At 41.8% G+C, this 17,080-nt stretch overlaps 1 protein-coding gene across 2 annotated transcripts in view; it reads left to right on the top strand.

Annotated features, from left to right (window-relative positions):
- Window positions 1-17,080, top strand: part of ELP3 (elongator acetyltransferase complex subunit 3) — a 138,057-nt gene that overhangs the window by 68,044 nt on the left and 52,933 nt on the right. For both annotated transcript variants that reach the window (XM_067556155.1, XM_067556156.1), the window contains exon 10: window positions 8,412-8,605. In XM_067556155.1, coding sequence (XP_067412256.1) covers window positions 8,412-8,605 — 194 coding nt within the window. The remainder of the gene's footprint in view (window positions 1-8,411; window positions 8,606-17,080) is intronic.

The raw sequence follows: 17,080 nt of genomic DNA, 5'->3' as shown, positions 1-17,080 counted from the left end.
GCTGACTCCAAACTGATTAGAGACCAACCGGTAGCAGTCTGGACTTGCCAGTTTCCACACAACGATTGCCACATGCTTCCCCACCGAGGGAAGCTCTCATTCGGGTGTTCTTGCGCCACAGTGCAGGGGCGAGCTCCTCATAGAGTTACATGAAGGTGGCTTTCACATTCAAAAGTTCTGCAGCCACTGCTCATCATCCCAGACCTGCATAATAATGTGATACCACCACTAAGAACTTGTCTCGCGTGCCCAAAAGTTTCAGTTCACCGTGTGCAGATGCACCATGAATGAAAACAGTGACATGGTGCTGTTTGTTTGCATGTCACTCAGCAGGTCAGGTGTCTCCGATTCCCATTCCAATTTGGAACTCATGATATACTGCGCAACCACCTGTGATGTGTTCAGAACACTGACAGCAACGGTGGACAGCAGTCTAGGATTCAACCTTTCAGATAGAGATGGCGGGCATGCAGGAAACAGGGGCTGTTGAAAAATGGCACGAAACGCAGCTGGAAACGCAGTGAATGATGGGATGAAAATCAGTGCATCATTGGACATTGAGACAGAACCCATGCAGCACCATGCTCCTTCCCCCCTTCCCACAATACCTAGCAGCAAAAGATGGCGAGTTGTACAGTGGGATAGCTGCCCACAGTGCACTGCTCTCACTGTCTGCTACAACACCAAGTGTTGACGCATTTTGGCTACAAAATGAGTGCTATGTGGACAGGTGCTTTTTGATCACCGATGTAACTACCGTTGACAAACCTTTCTAGTGTAGACAAGGCCTAAGTGATTGTTCATCCCTCTCCAGAATTGGAAAAAGTCATTCAAAAGTGTTGTAGCTTTAATGTATTAACATTTATTGTTATAAATTATTCTGCCAGGAATACTGGATTACTGAGATTTAAGACACTGCTCATCTCAACTTTATGAGTCTAGGACAAAAGCTGTGGCAAAGCATGCCCCTCAGTCTTGCCTGATAACGGCTGTCTTCTCTGGTGGGATGGGCCTGAGGTAAATCTGACCCACCCTGGATGAGACCTTTGCTTTTCTCCTCAGCAACTCTCTGTTAGAGTGCTTGGGGTGGGCCTTGGTTTGGGCCTGTGGAATGTCTCTCCATCCCACCGGGGGGAGGGTGTGAGCTTGTCAGTCTATACCTTTCAGACTACAGGGAAGTATCCTTCTCTGACCCCTTCAGTGGGGCTGTAGATGTGGTGGTATAACCATGGGGGTCAAACCTGCTAGTGCCTGTGTTTTTCCTTTACTGCTCCCCGTCTGTGGAGAAGCGCTAACTCCTAAATTGGGGAAGTGTCTCCTCCTACTGCCACAAGCCTTTTGACAGCTTCTCTCTCTCCCCCAACCTTTTCTAGCAGAGGCAGGGTTTTAGTAGGCCTGGAGTAGCCTTTAATTGGACCCAAGTGCCTCTAATTGACCTGCAGTAACGTGCAGTAACCTCTCCTCTGCCTGCAGGGAAAAGGGCCTTTAACTTTCTAGGGCTCACATACCGACAGGTAAATCATGGATTTACAAAATGTAGCCATCCGCCTGACTTTACCACAAAGCTTAATTCACTGTTTATTATGGGTAATCCATAAAAATTGTAATCAAATTGAGTGAAAACTCATTTATAATGTACAATAATATAAAAATTAACTTGATTTTGTTAACTTTTGTTCCTACTAGAAATAATTTTGGCATTTTAGTAAACCTGGTAAAGGGGGAAAATTGCAGCATTTATACAATGAGCACTCTCCCAGTGGTATTGACTAGTCATAGCAGAAAGATTAAAGATGGCTGCCAGTTCTCTGTTGCTGTGGGAAGATGGAATGGATCTCCACTCTTCTTTCCCTTCCAGTGAGGAACAGAATTGCAGCTTTCAGATATCATTAAAATGCATCTAGTAGATCAAGAGCAGCTGCTAAAGTCAAGTCAGAATTGAAATTTCGGTGTGAGGGATGCAAGAAGATAATTAAAATATTTTTTTTAGTATTTGCTAACTCATGACATTAGAGGGCAGGAAGGAACTTTGGACTAGGTCAGTGATACTCAGACTATGGCTCAGGAGCCACAAGTGGCTTTTTAATGGGTCTCCTATGACTCTTTGCAGCACATGCTATTAAAACACTATGATTTACTTATTAACCAATCAGGATGCTTTTATTATGTTATTAACCAACTGTAGTTGATAAAATAATAATACTTGGTCAGAATAACCAAGAAAATTATATATATGTATGTGTGTGTGTGTATGTGTGTCTGTGTATAAAATAATAAACGAAAAAATGAATTCACACTACTGTGGCTCTTTTAGGTAATGTTGATTGCTAATTTGGCTCCTGAACCACTGAAGTCTGAGTATAGGGTGACCAGATGTCCCGATTTTATAGGGACAGTCCTGATATTCAGGGTTTTTTCTTAAATAGGCAAGTATTTACCCCCCTGTCCCCCCATGTTCCAATTTTTCACACTTGTTATCTTAACCCTATCTGAGTATCAGTGGACTAGATCAATATATTGAGTTCCGGTCCAGAACCAGTTGTGCTTTGTATTGCACATACAAAGTGACACATAGGTAGCAAACTGATTCTCAGTTTATTAAATACCATACTGATAAAACCACCAAAAATTAGACGGTTACCATGACAAACAAATTTGGAAGTAAATTTACTTTAATATTCAAGTCCAGCAGCTACCTTCCCCAACCTCCAACTCCTGTGTTCTTTCCTCTTTTTTAAAAATGTTTTTTTTGGTTCGCCTTGGTATTAAACAGACTGCTATTTTCCATCAACACCTGTTATGTTGGGCAGTAATAATAGAAAGTAATCTATAACATTTTGTAACTAATGCAAAATAATGACTAGCTTATAAAACAACTGATTGGACTCAGACAAAAGGCAGGAGTCTGACTTCCACTTTGATGCCTCTTCATTGATGGAAAGTAAGTAGCATCTTAATGACTGATTTTGCACCAATCCAATCCTGATTATTCATGCTGGCAGTGAGTTTATGAGGTTGTGGAGGAATGGATGCTGTAGATGCCATTAGCTGTAATAACAGGGAATTTCTACAACAAAGGCATGTGCTAATAAAATCAATTACTCTCATAAAATATGTTTAAGGGCTAACTTGAATAACCTTGTACACTGAAAGTGTATGCTGATGGGATTTTATTAAGATTCTTTATTTGTAATTCAAAGAGCAGCTGCTCATACAAATAAAGCATGTCTTATGGAACCCAGATAAAGCTGCAAGATTTTGAATTAGCAAGTCTTTCTGGTTATTTGTTATATTCTTTGCAATGAGTGCATGTTATAGTTCCCTCAAATATTCTAATTTCCATTACCTAGATTGTCAGTTCCCTAGAGCAGAGACTGTCTTTTTGTTCTTTGTTTTGTACAGCACATAGCATGATGGGGTACTGGTTCATGACTGGAACTCCTAGGCACTACAATAAAACAAATATTAAATAACTCCTCTTTTTCAGATGCTCATAACTTTCTGAAAAAAATCCTTTTAGGCTGAAGACTCTCATGTTTCTCAACCCACAGATAATTAAAAAGGGCTGACCTGATTCAGCTCAAATGTTTTAAAATGTGTTAAACCAGCATGAAAAAATAACACCCCCAATGCAATGCTCTTGATTTAAAATTTTGCTCTAGTATCAGTCTTTGTGTTATGAAAGAAATGTCAACCTCTGTTTGTATTATAGTCTTTGGTAAGAGAAAAACTACATATCGAGTCGGAAGAACATTGATTTAGTAGCTTCAAAGTTATGTTTCCGTTTGGAATATTTATGCACATGTGAGAGCATTTTTCTGCATCTTAAAATGATTTTAGAACATTGGGTGTCAACTGGATTCTTCTAGCTTTAGCTCACCTTTAACTGCTTAAATTTGTACCCGGTGAAACACTTGTGATCACTTTGGTGCTTCAGGTTCTGATCCAATGCCTATTGAAATCAGTGGAACAATTCTCATTGACTGTAATGGGCAGTGGATAAAACTCCAGGGAACTAAATGTTGCTCTGCTTTTAAGTGAGGTGCTATCTTGTAGTGAGGTGCCTTGATCACATCAGCTTTTAAATACATCTTTTTAGCTCTAATTAAAAAGTTAAGGTTTCTACCACCACTTAGACATGGCCACATTGCATGGGATTTCTGGGGAGATCTGGTCAACATTTTTTCACTTGAGAACACTGCTCAGTTAAAATGCCTTTTTAAAATTAAACATTTTATTCAAAATGTTCAGGTTTTTGATGGAAAAAATGAAATGTTAGTTTCCCCTCATCTTTCTCTCTCTGATCCTTTTTCCTTGTTTCCATTTTCCCATTGGAAAAGTCGGGTTGGGAAGGGAGAAAAAGAGAGGCAATTTGTTCCATTTTTCATTGAAATAACAATACATTTGAGGAAAATCTTGAAAAACAATTTTAAAAAAATGTATGCAAAAAAATTACCATTTTTCCAGCAGCTGCATTCTCTGGTATATGTCCTAAGAAACATAAATGGGAAATATATGTCCATTAGTTTATACTGTAAAATATGAGAGATGCAAGATAGCAAAGCTAGTGCCGTGTTAGAAATTTTAACTTTTGACCTTGCCTTTTAATGCTTGGTGTCTTAACCTTAATGGTGAATTAATGTATTTACATTTAATTTATAATATAAATCAATGAGTTCCTAAGTATTCTGATTGGGGAATCAAACATTCTTTTGACATAAGTTCAAACATTGCTGTGAATATTAATGTTGAACCTTATTAGAGGAAGGAATTTTTTTCTGCAGTAGCACCAAAAACTGATTGAGTGGTTGATTTGTTGTTGTTGTTGTTTTTATTTTCTGTATTTCATTGTAGAAGTTTTCAGTGCTTCCTTACTGCAGCATCTTGCTTTTATTTTGTGATGCTTCTGATTTAAGTCTATGAATTTCCAGACAAAGCAGCATGATGTCTTTATTTTTCTGCTCATGTTTATGCTATTGTTTTGTCTGAGAAAATCTCTTCAGAGGCACTATAATCTAGTGCTAAAGTGTTACTCATTCCTCCATTCATAACTGCTTTCTTTTTTATGTGGAATGCCTTTGAGCACCCACAAGAGGGTGAAAATCTGTCTTGTCATGGAAAATGACTCTGTCAGGCCTACTAAATTCTGTTCCCGCCCAGCCACTGATTTGCATGTGGCATTGGGTGAGACATTTGATCTTTCTGTGCCTCAGGTTGCCTGTTTGAAAAATGGGTTCCAGTATTATTTACCTGACTCACTGGGATCTTTTGTGGCTCTGTTTCTAAAGTGCTTTGAGATTATGAAAATTGCTACCATCTATATGTATGGAAAGAATTATTACTTTCATTTTTCCTGGCACTGCTGAGATGACATCCTAACATCATTTAATTTTGATGTGACATATTTTGGATACCATAACGAAAAGTTGGTTCATGGAGACTTCGGGATAAGAGGGTTTCTGCTGAACTGGGACTTGAAAGCTTTCTTTGAGTAAAAGACTCTTTCACTTCAGAAGGCCTCAACAGAAAAAGTTTTAAAAACCAAACCAAACGTCCTCAAGAACTGTGACCTGTCATAGACTGAAGTCCAAGAAGCCAGGTAATACCAAATCAACTTTGAGCCAGCAACGGCTAGCCTGGAAATGCAAGGATTATACTCAATTGAAAGGTTTAATAACTTTCATTTGAACTGTTGTGAAGCTTAAATCTGAACTGCAAAACAAAAACAAATATTGAATTAAGGTCTGCTTTGTGCTGAATGCATCCCCTCCTCCATCCCCCATATATGAGTGAAAACTCATCTTTTTGTGATTTTTCCCTTTCGTCTGAAATCTTCTTAGTGTTTTCTGCTTTCATTGGAGGGATCCCAGAATGCACTATTCTATGACATTAAAAGTACCAGGGGTTGCAATGAAGAGGGAGTGGTGGGAAAGGGAAAGTAAAAAAATTTAGTTTAAATTTTATTTTAACACTGGTTGAGTCCATCACACAGACAGTTTAGTTGGGGCACTCAGACCCAAATCTCTGTTTAATTTGGCTTTTTATTTTTTCTCTCAACTTTGGTGTTTTGAGAGGAGGGAGGAAGTGTGTTAAACAAAAACAATTAACCACTTAATAGAGGCTTTTAGAAACAGAATGTTATTTTGGCTTATGGAATAATATCTAAGAAATAGATACGGTATCTGCAGGGGACACAGGCGTCATTATCATCGTCATGGAAATCCCATGGGAAGGTGCCTTCCTTGCAGATTGAGCACCACTCAGATCAATTCTCTAGCTAGTTCCTTAAGATGGTCTGGGTGGATATTTAGTTGATGGCCGTCATTGGTGATCTTATCACATCACCAAAGCTTTTACTGACCACATTGTTAGGTAAAAGAGAAGATCCATTTCAATTTAGTCTTAAACAGTTTATTTTAGCCTTTATTTTATACGTTTTAAGACCGTGCTGTTATCACCTACAAATTGCACATAATGCAAAAACAGTTAAGGTAAAAAAGGTAATTGATCAAGTTACCTCTCCTGGCGATGGAGTGACTCTTTTCAAAGCGCTGGTCTCTATGTTCTTACCCTGTGTCTTCTCCACCCTCTTGTTGTCAATCACCTGTATTTTATCCCTTGTTCTGTAACTTTGCACAGACTCAGTTTACCAAGTTACCTCCTCTGTGTACCTATCTATTTAGAACATTCTCATGCATAAATCACAATAACTAACCTAAACTAATACACTTTTGTTTATTCTGTTAAAACTTACTTTTTTATCTGTCCATTTCTGTCTTCTATTCTGTGCTGTAAACCCCCTCAGGATCTATCCAGTCCTTATCTTATTTGTCTATTTTTGTGGCCTTGGATTTTTTTCACTTCTTTGGGGTGGGGGGGAGCACCTGAAGTTAACAATTCCCTCATGACACAGACCAAAGATTTCACAAATAAGACACACAAACCAATTTTCATGGTTTACACAACTCTGAAACTGTTACAGCTCAGTTTTTAAATTCTGCATCAGCAGACGCATTCAAAAAGCAAAAATTCTTTTATACCTTCTTATAATACTATATATAATATTTATTTCTCTAATATTATTAAATATATTTGACTAACGCAATTAATTACACTGTTTTTTAACAACATGGTCTCTGGCTGTGTAGTGGTATTCCTTGATAAACGTGCTTTAGAATTCATTGGTCTTCCATCCTAGTGAAGATAGTAAATTAGATAGTAGAAAGGATGAACTTGTTTTTCAGGAACTGGAATGGGACTCTCATGATTTGGGTTCTGTTCCCAGGTCAGCCACAGACAACTTATATGACCTTGTACAAGTCACTTCTTTTATCCTGTGCCTCAGTTTCTCAGTAAAATGGGGATAATATTTTCCTAGTTTGTAAGTGGTGGTGTGAGATTAAAATTGTGAGATATTGCAGTGATGAGACCCTTGACAGCACTTAGACAAACATGAGATAATTGACTCAGTGCTCCTACTCAATCTTTTAGCTTTTGACTAATGACTTTGGTTGTGGTTTCTGGAATTTTATCTGTAGAACAGCATTTCTCAATTAAATTCCCCTGCGGAACCCTTTAGGCTCCTCGAGGAAATTACACTCATACTCGATACCCTCCGCCGAAAAATCTGGGACATCTTCCCTTTTTCGGCGGCGCAGAGAACAGCTGCTCTTGGCGGCGCAATGTCACTTTCTTGTGGAACCCTAACAGTGTTCCTGCGGAACCCCAATTGAGAAACATGCTGTAGAAAAACAGTATTTCATCACTTTTCTGCACACTATATGGCTTTCAGTGATCATAGAAGTTTGGAGGTTTTCACTTTGAAACTGTGTACTGGAATTTAGGCATGGATGAATGAGTATCAGGTGCTGTTTGTTCCACCTTCCCAGTATTGCTTAGCACATAGGTGAACGGGCATTTCTGTTGTGCAGTAGATCTGCTTGTTTTTATATTAGTATTCTACTAATGTATCCCGGACACATTGAGTAATATCTAAATGTTATCCACAGAGATGGAAGATAAGCACATTCCTTAATATTGTTCTGATTCTAAGCAAAATTCTATTACAGAGAATAATATGGTTGAAATATCTGTTGGCTTCATGTTGAAGTCTGGTGAAATCCGCATCCTCGCCTTGTGTGGATTTTTCTGCAGTGGTCTTATTCTTTTATTAAAAAAAAATATAATCCTCTAAATTTAGGAATAAGTCTTTAGACTGATAAAAATATTGGAAACTGAATGTAAGCCAGCCTTTTAAAATTGAACATACATTGTACTCATAATTGTGCTTTAAAAATTTGTCCTTCTGATGCAACTTGAATTTTTTTAAAAAAAGAGGTGTCTTCTTGTTTGAAAGCCCCAGGAAGCTAGTGCCTTGGTTTCTGATTTGCATTTGTGTTCTGTGTTTACAGGAGTTTTTTGAGAACCCTGCTTTTCGCCCTGATGGCATGAAACTCTACCCAACTCTGGTGATCCGTGGCACTGGCCTGTATGAACTCTGGAAGTCCGGAAGATATAAGAGTTATTCTCCAAGTACATTAGTGGATTTGGTGGCTAGAATCCTAGCTCTTGTACCACCATGGACACGAGTGTACCGTGTTCAGAGGTAAGTTTTCTTGGTGGGCTTTACTGGTTGATTTGTGTCTCGGCTGTACAAAGAATTATTTTGATTTGTAGTAATATCTTAACCACAATATTTTTCATCTCTCAGTCATTATTGCACTAAATTTTATTAAAATTGCTGCCAGTCAATGTGTTAAACTGAATAATGTGGGGCACCAGAGTTGCCTCTCCAACTCACCTCCGTATTGCCAGTATTCCAGAACCCTTCCAAACAAGCTTCAGGCCAGGATGTGGAACAAATGGCATTGATGGATGATCTCCTCTTGGCTGTGGATAAGGCTTGTATAGCCAAAGTCTTATTAGTGGATCTGTGCAATAGTTGATATTTTCAACTATGGGACCCTGCTTTCTCTCCTCAGGGAAGTTATAGGAGTTAGCAAAATCACAATGAGGTAGCTTCATTCATTTCTTTCAGACTGTGTCCAGAGAACTGATTTGGCACCTGCTTTTCCATTTCCATATCTTTCATGTGTTGTCCCTTTCTCCTATTTTCTACATCTGTGTGATGTCACTCAGGGAGATTGTTAAGCAGAGTGGATGGAAATGGCAGTAGCATGTAGACAACACCAACTGCTATCTCTCTAATGTCCTGGTTGAAACGAACAATATGTATGAAGAGCAGGTAGCTGAAGTTGAATCATGGAAAGAAAGGGGGGATGCTGGTATGGAAGAGGAAAACTCCCTTGGGGGTGTCTGCTAAGAGCTTCCATATTTCCCTGGACTCCTCACTGCTATTGGATATCCACAAAGCTATGATCATGAAAAAATCCTTTTCTATAACAAGACTTTGCCCCGTTCTGATGACTCAGACTCAGATATAGACATAGTGATCTACCCATTCATGACTTTTAGGCTTTATTATTGCAGAGCTCTAAACCCAGGAACAAAACTGCCAACCTTAAAGAAAGCTAGCCATCTGCTGAGCAACCCAGGCCTGGAGAGCTCATCTCCAGCCAGTGCTCTGCTCAATGCACTGTCTTCCTGAAGAGTACTGGGTCATAGTCAAGATTTCAACACTCAACGTCAAAGTCCTCTATGGATGTGGCTTATGTTACTTGAGGAACCTCCTAATATTGTGTGAGCAGGACCTCCTACAACTGTCGTTCCAGAAGAATGTAATTGAACTGTCAGCCTCCAAAAGTGAATCTTATGTGTAGGAGACAGTTTTTTCAATGACTGCTCCATGAATTTGGAACTCGCTCCCAAAAGAGAGAAGGATGGCCCTGAATTGCTGCACCTTCCAGGCAAAATGCAAAACCCACATCTTTGACCAAGATATTCCTTGGTAACACTAGACTTAAAATTGGGGGGGAGTACAAAATAAATTAAACCCATTTATTACTGACTGGCGGGAAGAGAGATTATATCTTTGTGCCCACTCCATAACTGTGGGAAGTGCTCAGATGCTGCATTTATGACAGTCACATAAAAACCTATATAGCTAGATGAGGCTGAAAAAGGATCACCAAATGCTTTGTTGGTGCCTAAGAAAAGATGTAAAATGATGAAAATAATATCTGGCACTTAGAGCATCTTTGCTTTGAGCATCTCAAAGCATCTTAAAGGAGTAGTAGGGGCAAACGTTCAAACTAGTTTGGAGATGGAGCTTGATAAATCTATTAATGGGATTATGTAAGAGGGTTGCCTGCAATAGCTGGTGACTGGACTCGATCTCAGATGTCCCTTCCAGTTCTGTGATTCTATGTGAGTATCATCCCCTTTTTCCAGATTGGGAAACTGAGGCACACAGGTTAAATGACTTGGCTAAGACCACTCAGCAAGTCAGTGGCAATCAAGGATAAAACTTAGGTGTCTACATTGCTACCTGACCACTGGCTCACACTGTGTTCCCAGGCAACCCAAACTCCTTAATATTAAAAGTGAAATCCTGACCCCAGTGAAGTCCTATTAATTTCAGCATGGCCAAGATTTCACCACAGGTATCCTGGGTTTTACCACTATTTGTTTCAGCATTTTAAGAAGAAACAGGGTCTTCAGTCTGATGCTTTGTCCTTGAGCTATCCCGAACAGGCAACTATTTGATACATTCAGCCATCCCCAGCTGTGTAAACAAATATTTTGTTCTAATCTGGATTGCAGGGAGGATGGGAGGCCTGATTTCTTCTGTCACTACCACAAAATGGCAATTTTCCATATGTGAATATGTTGATTAGAGGTTATGAGTTATTGTTTGTTTGTTCCCAATATGCAAATGAGGGGATCAGATACATGGAGCTGTAAAAGGTTGTTGTTTTTTATTTCTTTGCAATATCTTATTTACCATGTCGGCATTCCAGAGGCAACAAAGTCTTCACCCTGGGTTTTGTTATAGGCCTAGTGTAGAAGATATCAGTTGGTTTTATTTGTGTTCCTGTTGAGATGTACACAACAGCCTAGCTCTTTGGAGCTGTTCCGTAATTGGAAGAAAGAGGTACTCAGTCAGATTATTGCCTTAGTTCTAACATGCCCAGATGAAAATGCTGTTCTCCTCTACTGTGCCCTTTAGACTCCATGTGACGTGCTCATTACCTCTAATTGAAGCTGTTTGAAGTCTGTTATCTTGGCTTTATGATGCCTTATTTACTCTAAGAAATCAGCTGAATAAATTAACTGGTTAGCTAATTGCATTTGCCTTGGTTTTGGCATGAGACTATAAGAGGGGAGGAATTAATTTTTCAGAGCCCCTACCACTTTATAAAATGTTGTAATGTATCACAAACAAAATAAGGGAGGGAAATAATACTCGCAAAGCTTCTGGTGCAAAACCCTAATACTTGTAAAAGTGCCACCAAATTTATTTAAAGTGAGTTTGGTACCAGAATGGAATGAAAGCCCTGGAGCCCGAGATCCTCGCTCTGCAGAACAGCTATAGCATGGGCAGCAGCAGTGCAAGCTTTCCTTTCCCCTCTCCCCTGCCAATGTACTTCTACTCTTTCTTGCAGGGACCACCTCTAAGATTGAGTCTCCATGGCTCATTTAGACCTTGGTCCTTGTGCTGAGTCTGCCAAAAATGGTGACTGTTAATGTTGGCTTTTATGACATATATCCTTAAGGAACTGGATTGATACCTATTAATACATTTCACATAGGTCACCAGACAGCTGTCAGATGGTACTGACTTCTAATCACTACTGACCTGAAGTGGATTAAACTAATAATATTACCAACTCTCTGAATCGTCCAGTTCTCTCTAGGTCTGTGTGTGTGCGATCCTGTTCTTTAACATGCTCTTATTACTTCACTGTGTTTGCTGAATAATTGTACAGGTGAGGAAAGAAGTTTAAAAACTCATTAAGGAGCTTGTTAAAACCAGGTTTTGAGATCAAAGTGTTATAGAATCATAGAAAATTAGGGTTGGAAGGGACCTCAGGAGGTCATCTTGTCTGACCCCCCGCTCAAAACACCACCAACCCCAACTAAATCATCCCAGCCAAGGCTATGTAAAGCCAGGCCTTAAAAACCTCTAAGGATGGAGATTCCACCACCTTCTGAGGTAACCCATACCAGGGCTTTACTACTCTCCTTGTGAAAAAGCTTTTCCTAATATCCAACCTAGACATCCCCCACTGCAACTTGAGACCATTGCTCTTTGTTCTATCATCTGCCACCATTGAGAACATTGTACAATTTAATACTCTTTTTATAGTTCACTCTATTATTATGGCTCCTGTTTCTCTAGAATAAATGCAGAAAGTTAGCAGCTTTTGGTAATGCGCGTGGGTAGCAGGTTCATCTTTATGTCATCTTTAAAAGACTTTAAAAAAAGTTTGGAATTTTATCATTAGCATCATTCTGCTGTTTCTAGGAGATGCCTGTTTTAGGTTATGGGTAAACCCCTCTAGCATAAACACCGCTCTCTGCACCTTCTCCCCCACAAATCGCAATGTAATCCCTCATGAACCTCTTCCCGCTCCCAAGGGGGCAGAGTGGTGATTGTGCTAGTGAGGGGAGATATATGTGGAGGGGAAAGGGTTGCTCTGGGTGGAGTGGCAGCCAGGGCCCTTAGTGGGTCTGTGCTGACATTTTGATACTTAAATGGCACCGCACTGCCATGGGAAGCCCTTGATGGGCCAATGCATCTGCACAGAGGCCTAGTGCCTAGTGCTGTCTAGTGTGCCAGAGATCCAGTGTTGCAGATACACAAACAAGGGTTTCGTTCACTTGTGGTCAATGAGAAATGCAAGGGGAAAAAGGTATGTTTGCTTAAATGGAGAAATGCAAAAGGGGTGGGGAAAGATGCACCGTTCTCAGTGCTCTCTTGTTAATCTCCACAGTGGGTGTTCCCTGTCTTCATATCAGCTGGCACAGGCCAGACCTTTGCATTGAGTCTCGGCTAAGGACCACCCCTTAGGAAGAACTCCTCAGAATTCTCTGCCTCCAAGCAGTGCATATGGCAGATTCCAGGGCTCCTTTTTGTTACAGAACTTTCACAGGATTTTCAAAAGATTTTAAACTAAGGCCATGTCTACACTGTCAACTTTGGTTGACGTAAATTACGTTGGCGTTAATCTGCTGCAGTTAGTATATTGCTTATGCATGGGTATACTTGGCTCCTTGCGTTGGCGCTGCGCAAACTCACCAGGAATGCTTAAGTCAATGCACAGTGCAGTGCAATCAGCCAGCATCCAGCACCCTGTCTTTTGTGAATTTTTGGCAATGCATTATGGTGCAGAAACCAGTTGTGCAGGGGTGACTGGGAACAGGGGGTCAAATTCCCAATGTGCAACTGTCTCCATCCTATAGTGTCATCTATAGCCCATAATTTTCGCACCTTTTAAAAAAATCCCATGAATCAGTGCAGCCCTCTGCTGTCCACTGCCTCTTACAGAAGCATGGAGCCTGCACAGCTCTGTGTTGTTGTCATAAGCGTTGCAAACACAGGACGCATGATCCTCCGGTATTTGCAGGACCATAAGAAGAATCAATTCCTTGGAGGACAGATTGCTGTGGGACATAGTGAGAGCCAATTTTGGGTTGTTGGCGGTGTTCACCGAGCAGCTGCAGATGGTGGAGCACTGCTTCTGGACCCACGAAATCAGCACTGACTGGTGGGATTGTATCATAATGCAGGTTTGGGATGTTGAGCAACGTCTGCAGAAGTTACAGATGCGCAAGACCACATTCCTGGATCTGTGTGCCAAACTCACCCCAACCCGCTAGTGGAGGGACACCAAAATGAGAGCTGCACTGACAACGGAGAAGTGAGTGGCAATTGCCCTGTGGAAATTTGCAGTGTTGGATTGTTACCAGTGAGTGGGAAATATTTTGGAGTTGGAAAATCCACTGTGGATGTCGTTTTCATGCAAGTGTTCTGGGCCATTAATGGTCTCCTGCTACACGGGACTGTGACTCTTAGCAATGTTCAGGACATAGTGGATTAACTTGCAGCAGTGGGGCTTCTGAACTGCAGTGGAGCAATAGATGACATGCATAATCCCTACTTTCACTCCAGACCTCCTTGCCATAGAGAACATCAACAGAAAGAGCTACTTGTCTGTGATTATGCAAGTGTTGATGGATCACTGGGGACACTTCACTGACATCAGTATTGGCTAGTCAGGGAAGGTGCATGATGCTTTCATCTTTAAGAGCACAGAACTGTTCCAACTGTTCAGACAGCTGCAAACAGTTTCTTTCCCGACCAGCAGATTTCCATTGATGATGTTGATATGCCAATAATGATTATAGGGGACACAGCCTACCCCTGCCTCCCCTGGCTCATGACGCCATACACCAGCCACCTTGAAAGCACCAAGGAAAGATTCAACTACTGGCTCAGCAGATGCAGAATGATAGTTGAATGTGCTTTTGGTATACTGAAGGAACGCTGGCGTTGTTTACTCACAATATTGGAGCTCAGTGGAAAAAAACTTACTAATGGTTATAGCTGCCAGACATGTCCTGCATAACATCTCTGAAGCAAAGGGTGAGAAGTTGCCACCAGGGTGGAAGATGAAGATGGAGGTGGAACAGCTGTCTCTTGAGTTTGAAGAGCCAGACATGAGAGCTCTTAGAAGAGCTCAATGTGGAGCTCTACAGCTCAGGGAGGCTTTGAAAGAGCACTTTAACAGTGAGTCATAGTAATGCATTGTGGAGTACTGTGCTCTACCTGGCTCTGCTGTTTTGTAGCCTGTGAGGAATTGTGTGTTGCATGGTGTACGTGTCTGAATATATAACACTGTCAATGCACCTATTAATTTTGCAGTGCTTGCTGTACATTAATGATTATTACATTGTCAATGAGTTGTCACACTGTACAGTTACAAATAAGTAGTTGCTTTCAGAACTGCTAGGCATTCTGCAGCGTATGTTGAACTAATGCAGAGGAACCCAAATTATAGAATTTTCTTCATTAACAAAATCAATGAAAAGAAAAATCTTTGCAACTTAAAGCAAATACATTAAAAACTTAATAAATTAATAGAACAGAACTTAAGGGGAAAGAACATTCATGTCCATTTTACTTATTCATACAGCAACTGTGGCTTTCACAGGTCAGTGTATATGAAGCTGTGGTTGGTCTTTTTGGTCTCCTGAAGTGGAGTAGTAGGGGGTAGGGTTGTGGTCCCTGATGCCATGTGGAATGTTGTGGGATGTGTGTAGGGTGGTACTAAAACGAAAGAAGCAAACCCGAGATTGTTGAACCTATAGGTCCACAAGAGACCGCAGCATCTATATTTGCTGTTTGAGAAGCCCCATTATGTCCTGGTACATCTTCCTCTCCTTTTCCTACTGGGACTCCTGGGCCTTTCTCCTTTCTGTGCTTTCCTTCTCCAGTCTGTCTGCAGTGTTTGCCCCTCAGGTCATAGAATCATAGAAGATTAGATTCTTCTTTGAGTGCTTGCTCATGTCGATTCCATTATAGGTGTGTGCATGCCCATGTGCATGGTCACCAGAACTTTTTTCCCTTTAGCAGTACCCATAGGGCCAGCTCTGACGCCCTCTGGCATTGCGCACTTATGCCTTGGTATAAGAGGGGCAACTGGCCCTGCGCCCTCTAAGTTCCTTCTTTCCATCAGTGATGGTTACTGGAACTCCTCTCTCACTTGCGTCTGCAAAGCGTGTTGTAGATAAGCATTCCTTTTCTTTTTTGTTTTGTTAATAGGATTAGTTTAGTCAGTCTTAAATGTGATTAGTGTAAATAGTTTTAGTGTAAATAGTTCCTTAGGGGCTCTTGCCCACGGTCCTGGATCCCTGGGGTTTAAACCATGCCTGGCCTGTAATAAGCCCTTCCTGCTTAGTGATCCTCACGACAACTGCCTAAAGTGTTGGGGGAAGTGCACAGAAAGGATAAGTGCATTATTTGTAAAGGGTTCAAACCCAGGACGAGGAAGGACAGGGATATTCAGCTGAAAGCATTGCTGATGGAGGCAGCGTTGAGGCCTGCCTCAGAGCCCTCCCGAACAGATTTGGTGCTAAGTATGGCAGCCTAGGTGCAGAGCACCGAGTACCTCCTGGTACCACTCTGTGTCACCGGAGTTGGGGTGCAGGAAGAAGCACCGCTCCGAGAGGGGCCGTTCACCGGGGCCCAAGAGGAACAAGAAAGGGACTTAGGGTATAGGACCCTTGTTGGGCCAGTTATCCTCGCCAGGACCCCAAGTTTTGAGCTCCCCATCAAGGGACCCACCACAGACTCCAGCTAGTATAAGGAGCTCTGTTCACCTGGCCATTCCTTTGATGCCCAAGGCATTTCAGGCAGCAAGAGACCTTATGGCTTTGCCTGTGCCTCCAACACCAGAGTCCTCGGTATTGGACAAGGGGAAGGTACCGGTCTCCAGGAGAAAGCCAGCAATAGGACCGCCCTGGTGACTGTGTCACTAATCTGTACCACCCAGCTCACCGAGGTCCTCGGTACCATGGTCACCAATGTGGAGGAGATCTCCACGCCTTTGGCACTGCCACTCGAGATCCCGTTCACGATTTCCCTTGTCAGCGCGATGGTCGGACAGGCACCGGTCATGCTCCCAGCATTGCCGATCTTCTCCCTCCCCCCCAGTGCCAGTCCCCACTGTCTTGGCACCACTCGGGGGATTCCCAGCCACAGTCCCGGTCTTCTCAACGTTCTCCTGAGGGGTGCTTATCGGAATGGAACTAACGGATCAGTTCCAGGCACTGGTTCCCTTCCCTGTGCCATCGCTCCGAGGTACTGCGGATGAGTCAGGCGGAGGAGACGGCAGCCCCACCCTGGTCATCAGGTACAGACTCCCATTCCTCTGCATTAGAGGGGGAGCTTAGCCCGGAGCCAAGCCGGCACTGTCGCCACCACAAGGGGCATAGGGCAAGACTGGTGCTCAAAGGAGGAGTCTTCAAAGCAGATCCTTTGCTTGCGGTCTGATGCAGCACTGTGTTTGCAGGATCTCATCATGAGTTTTCTCCTTCCTTGTCCTCATCTGGCTCAGGCATTCTGTGGGTGTGGAGGGGGAACCCCGCAAGAATGTAATGGCAACAGCTGCAGCTC

The sequence above is a fragment of the Emydura macquarii genome, unplaced genomic scaffold (assembly GCF_026122565.2).
Source record: "Emydura macquarii macquarii isolate MOO-44397 ecotype Brisbane River unplaced genomic scaffold, CSIRO-AGI_Emac_v2 contig_1676, whole genome shotgun sequence".
Taxonomy (NCBI): domain Eukaryota; kingdom Metazoa; phylum Chordata; order Testudines; family Chelidae; genus Emydura; species Emydura macquarii.
This window is presented reverse-complemented; position numbering and strand designations above follow the sequence as displayed.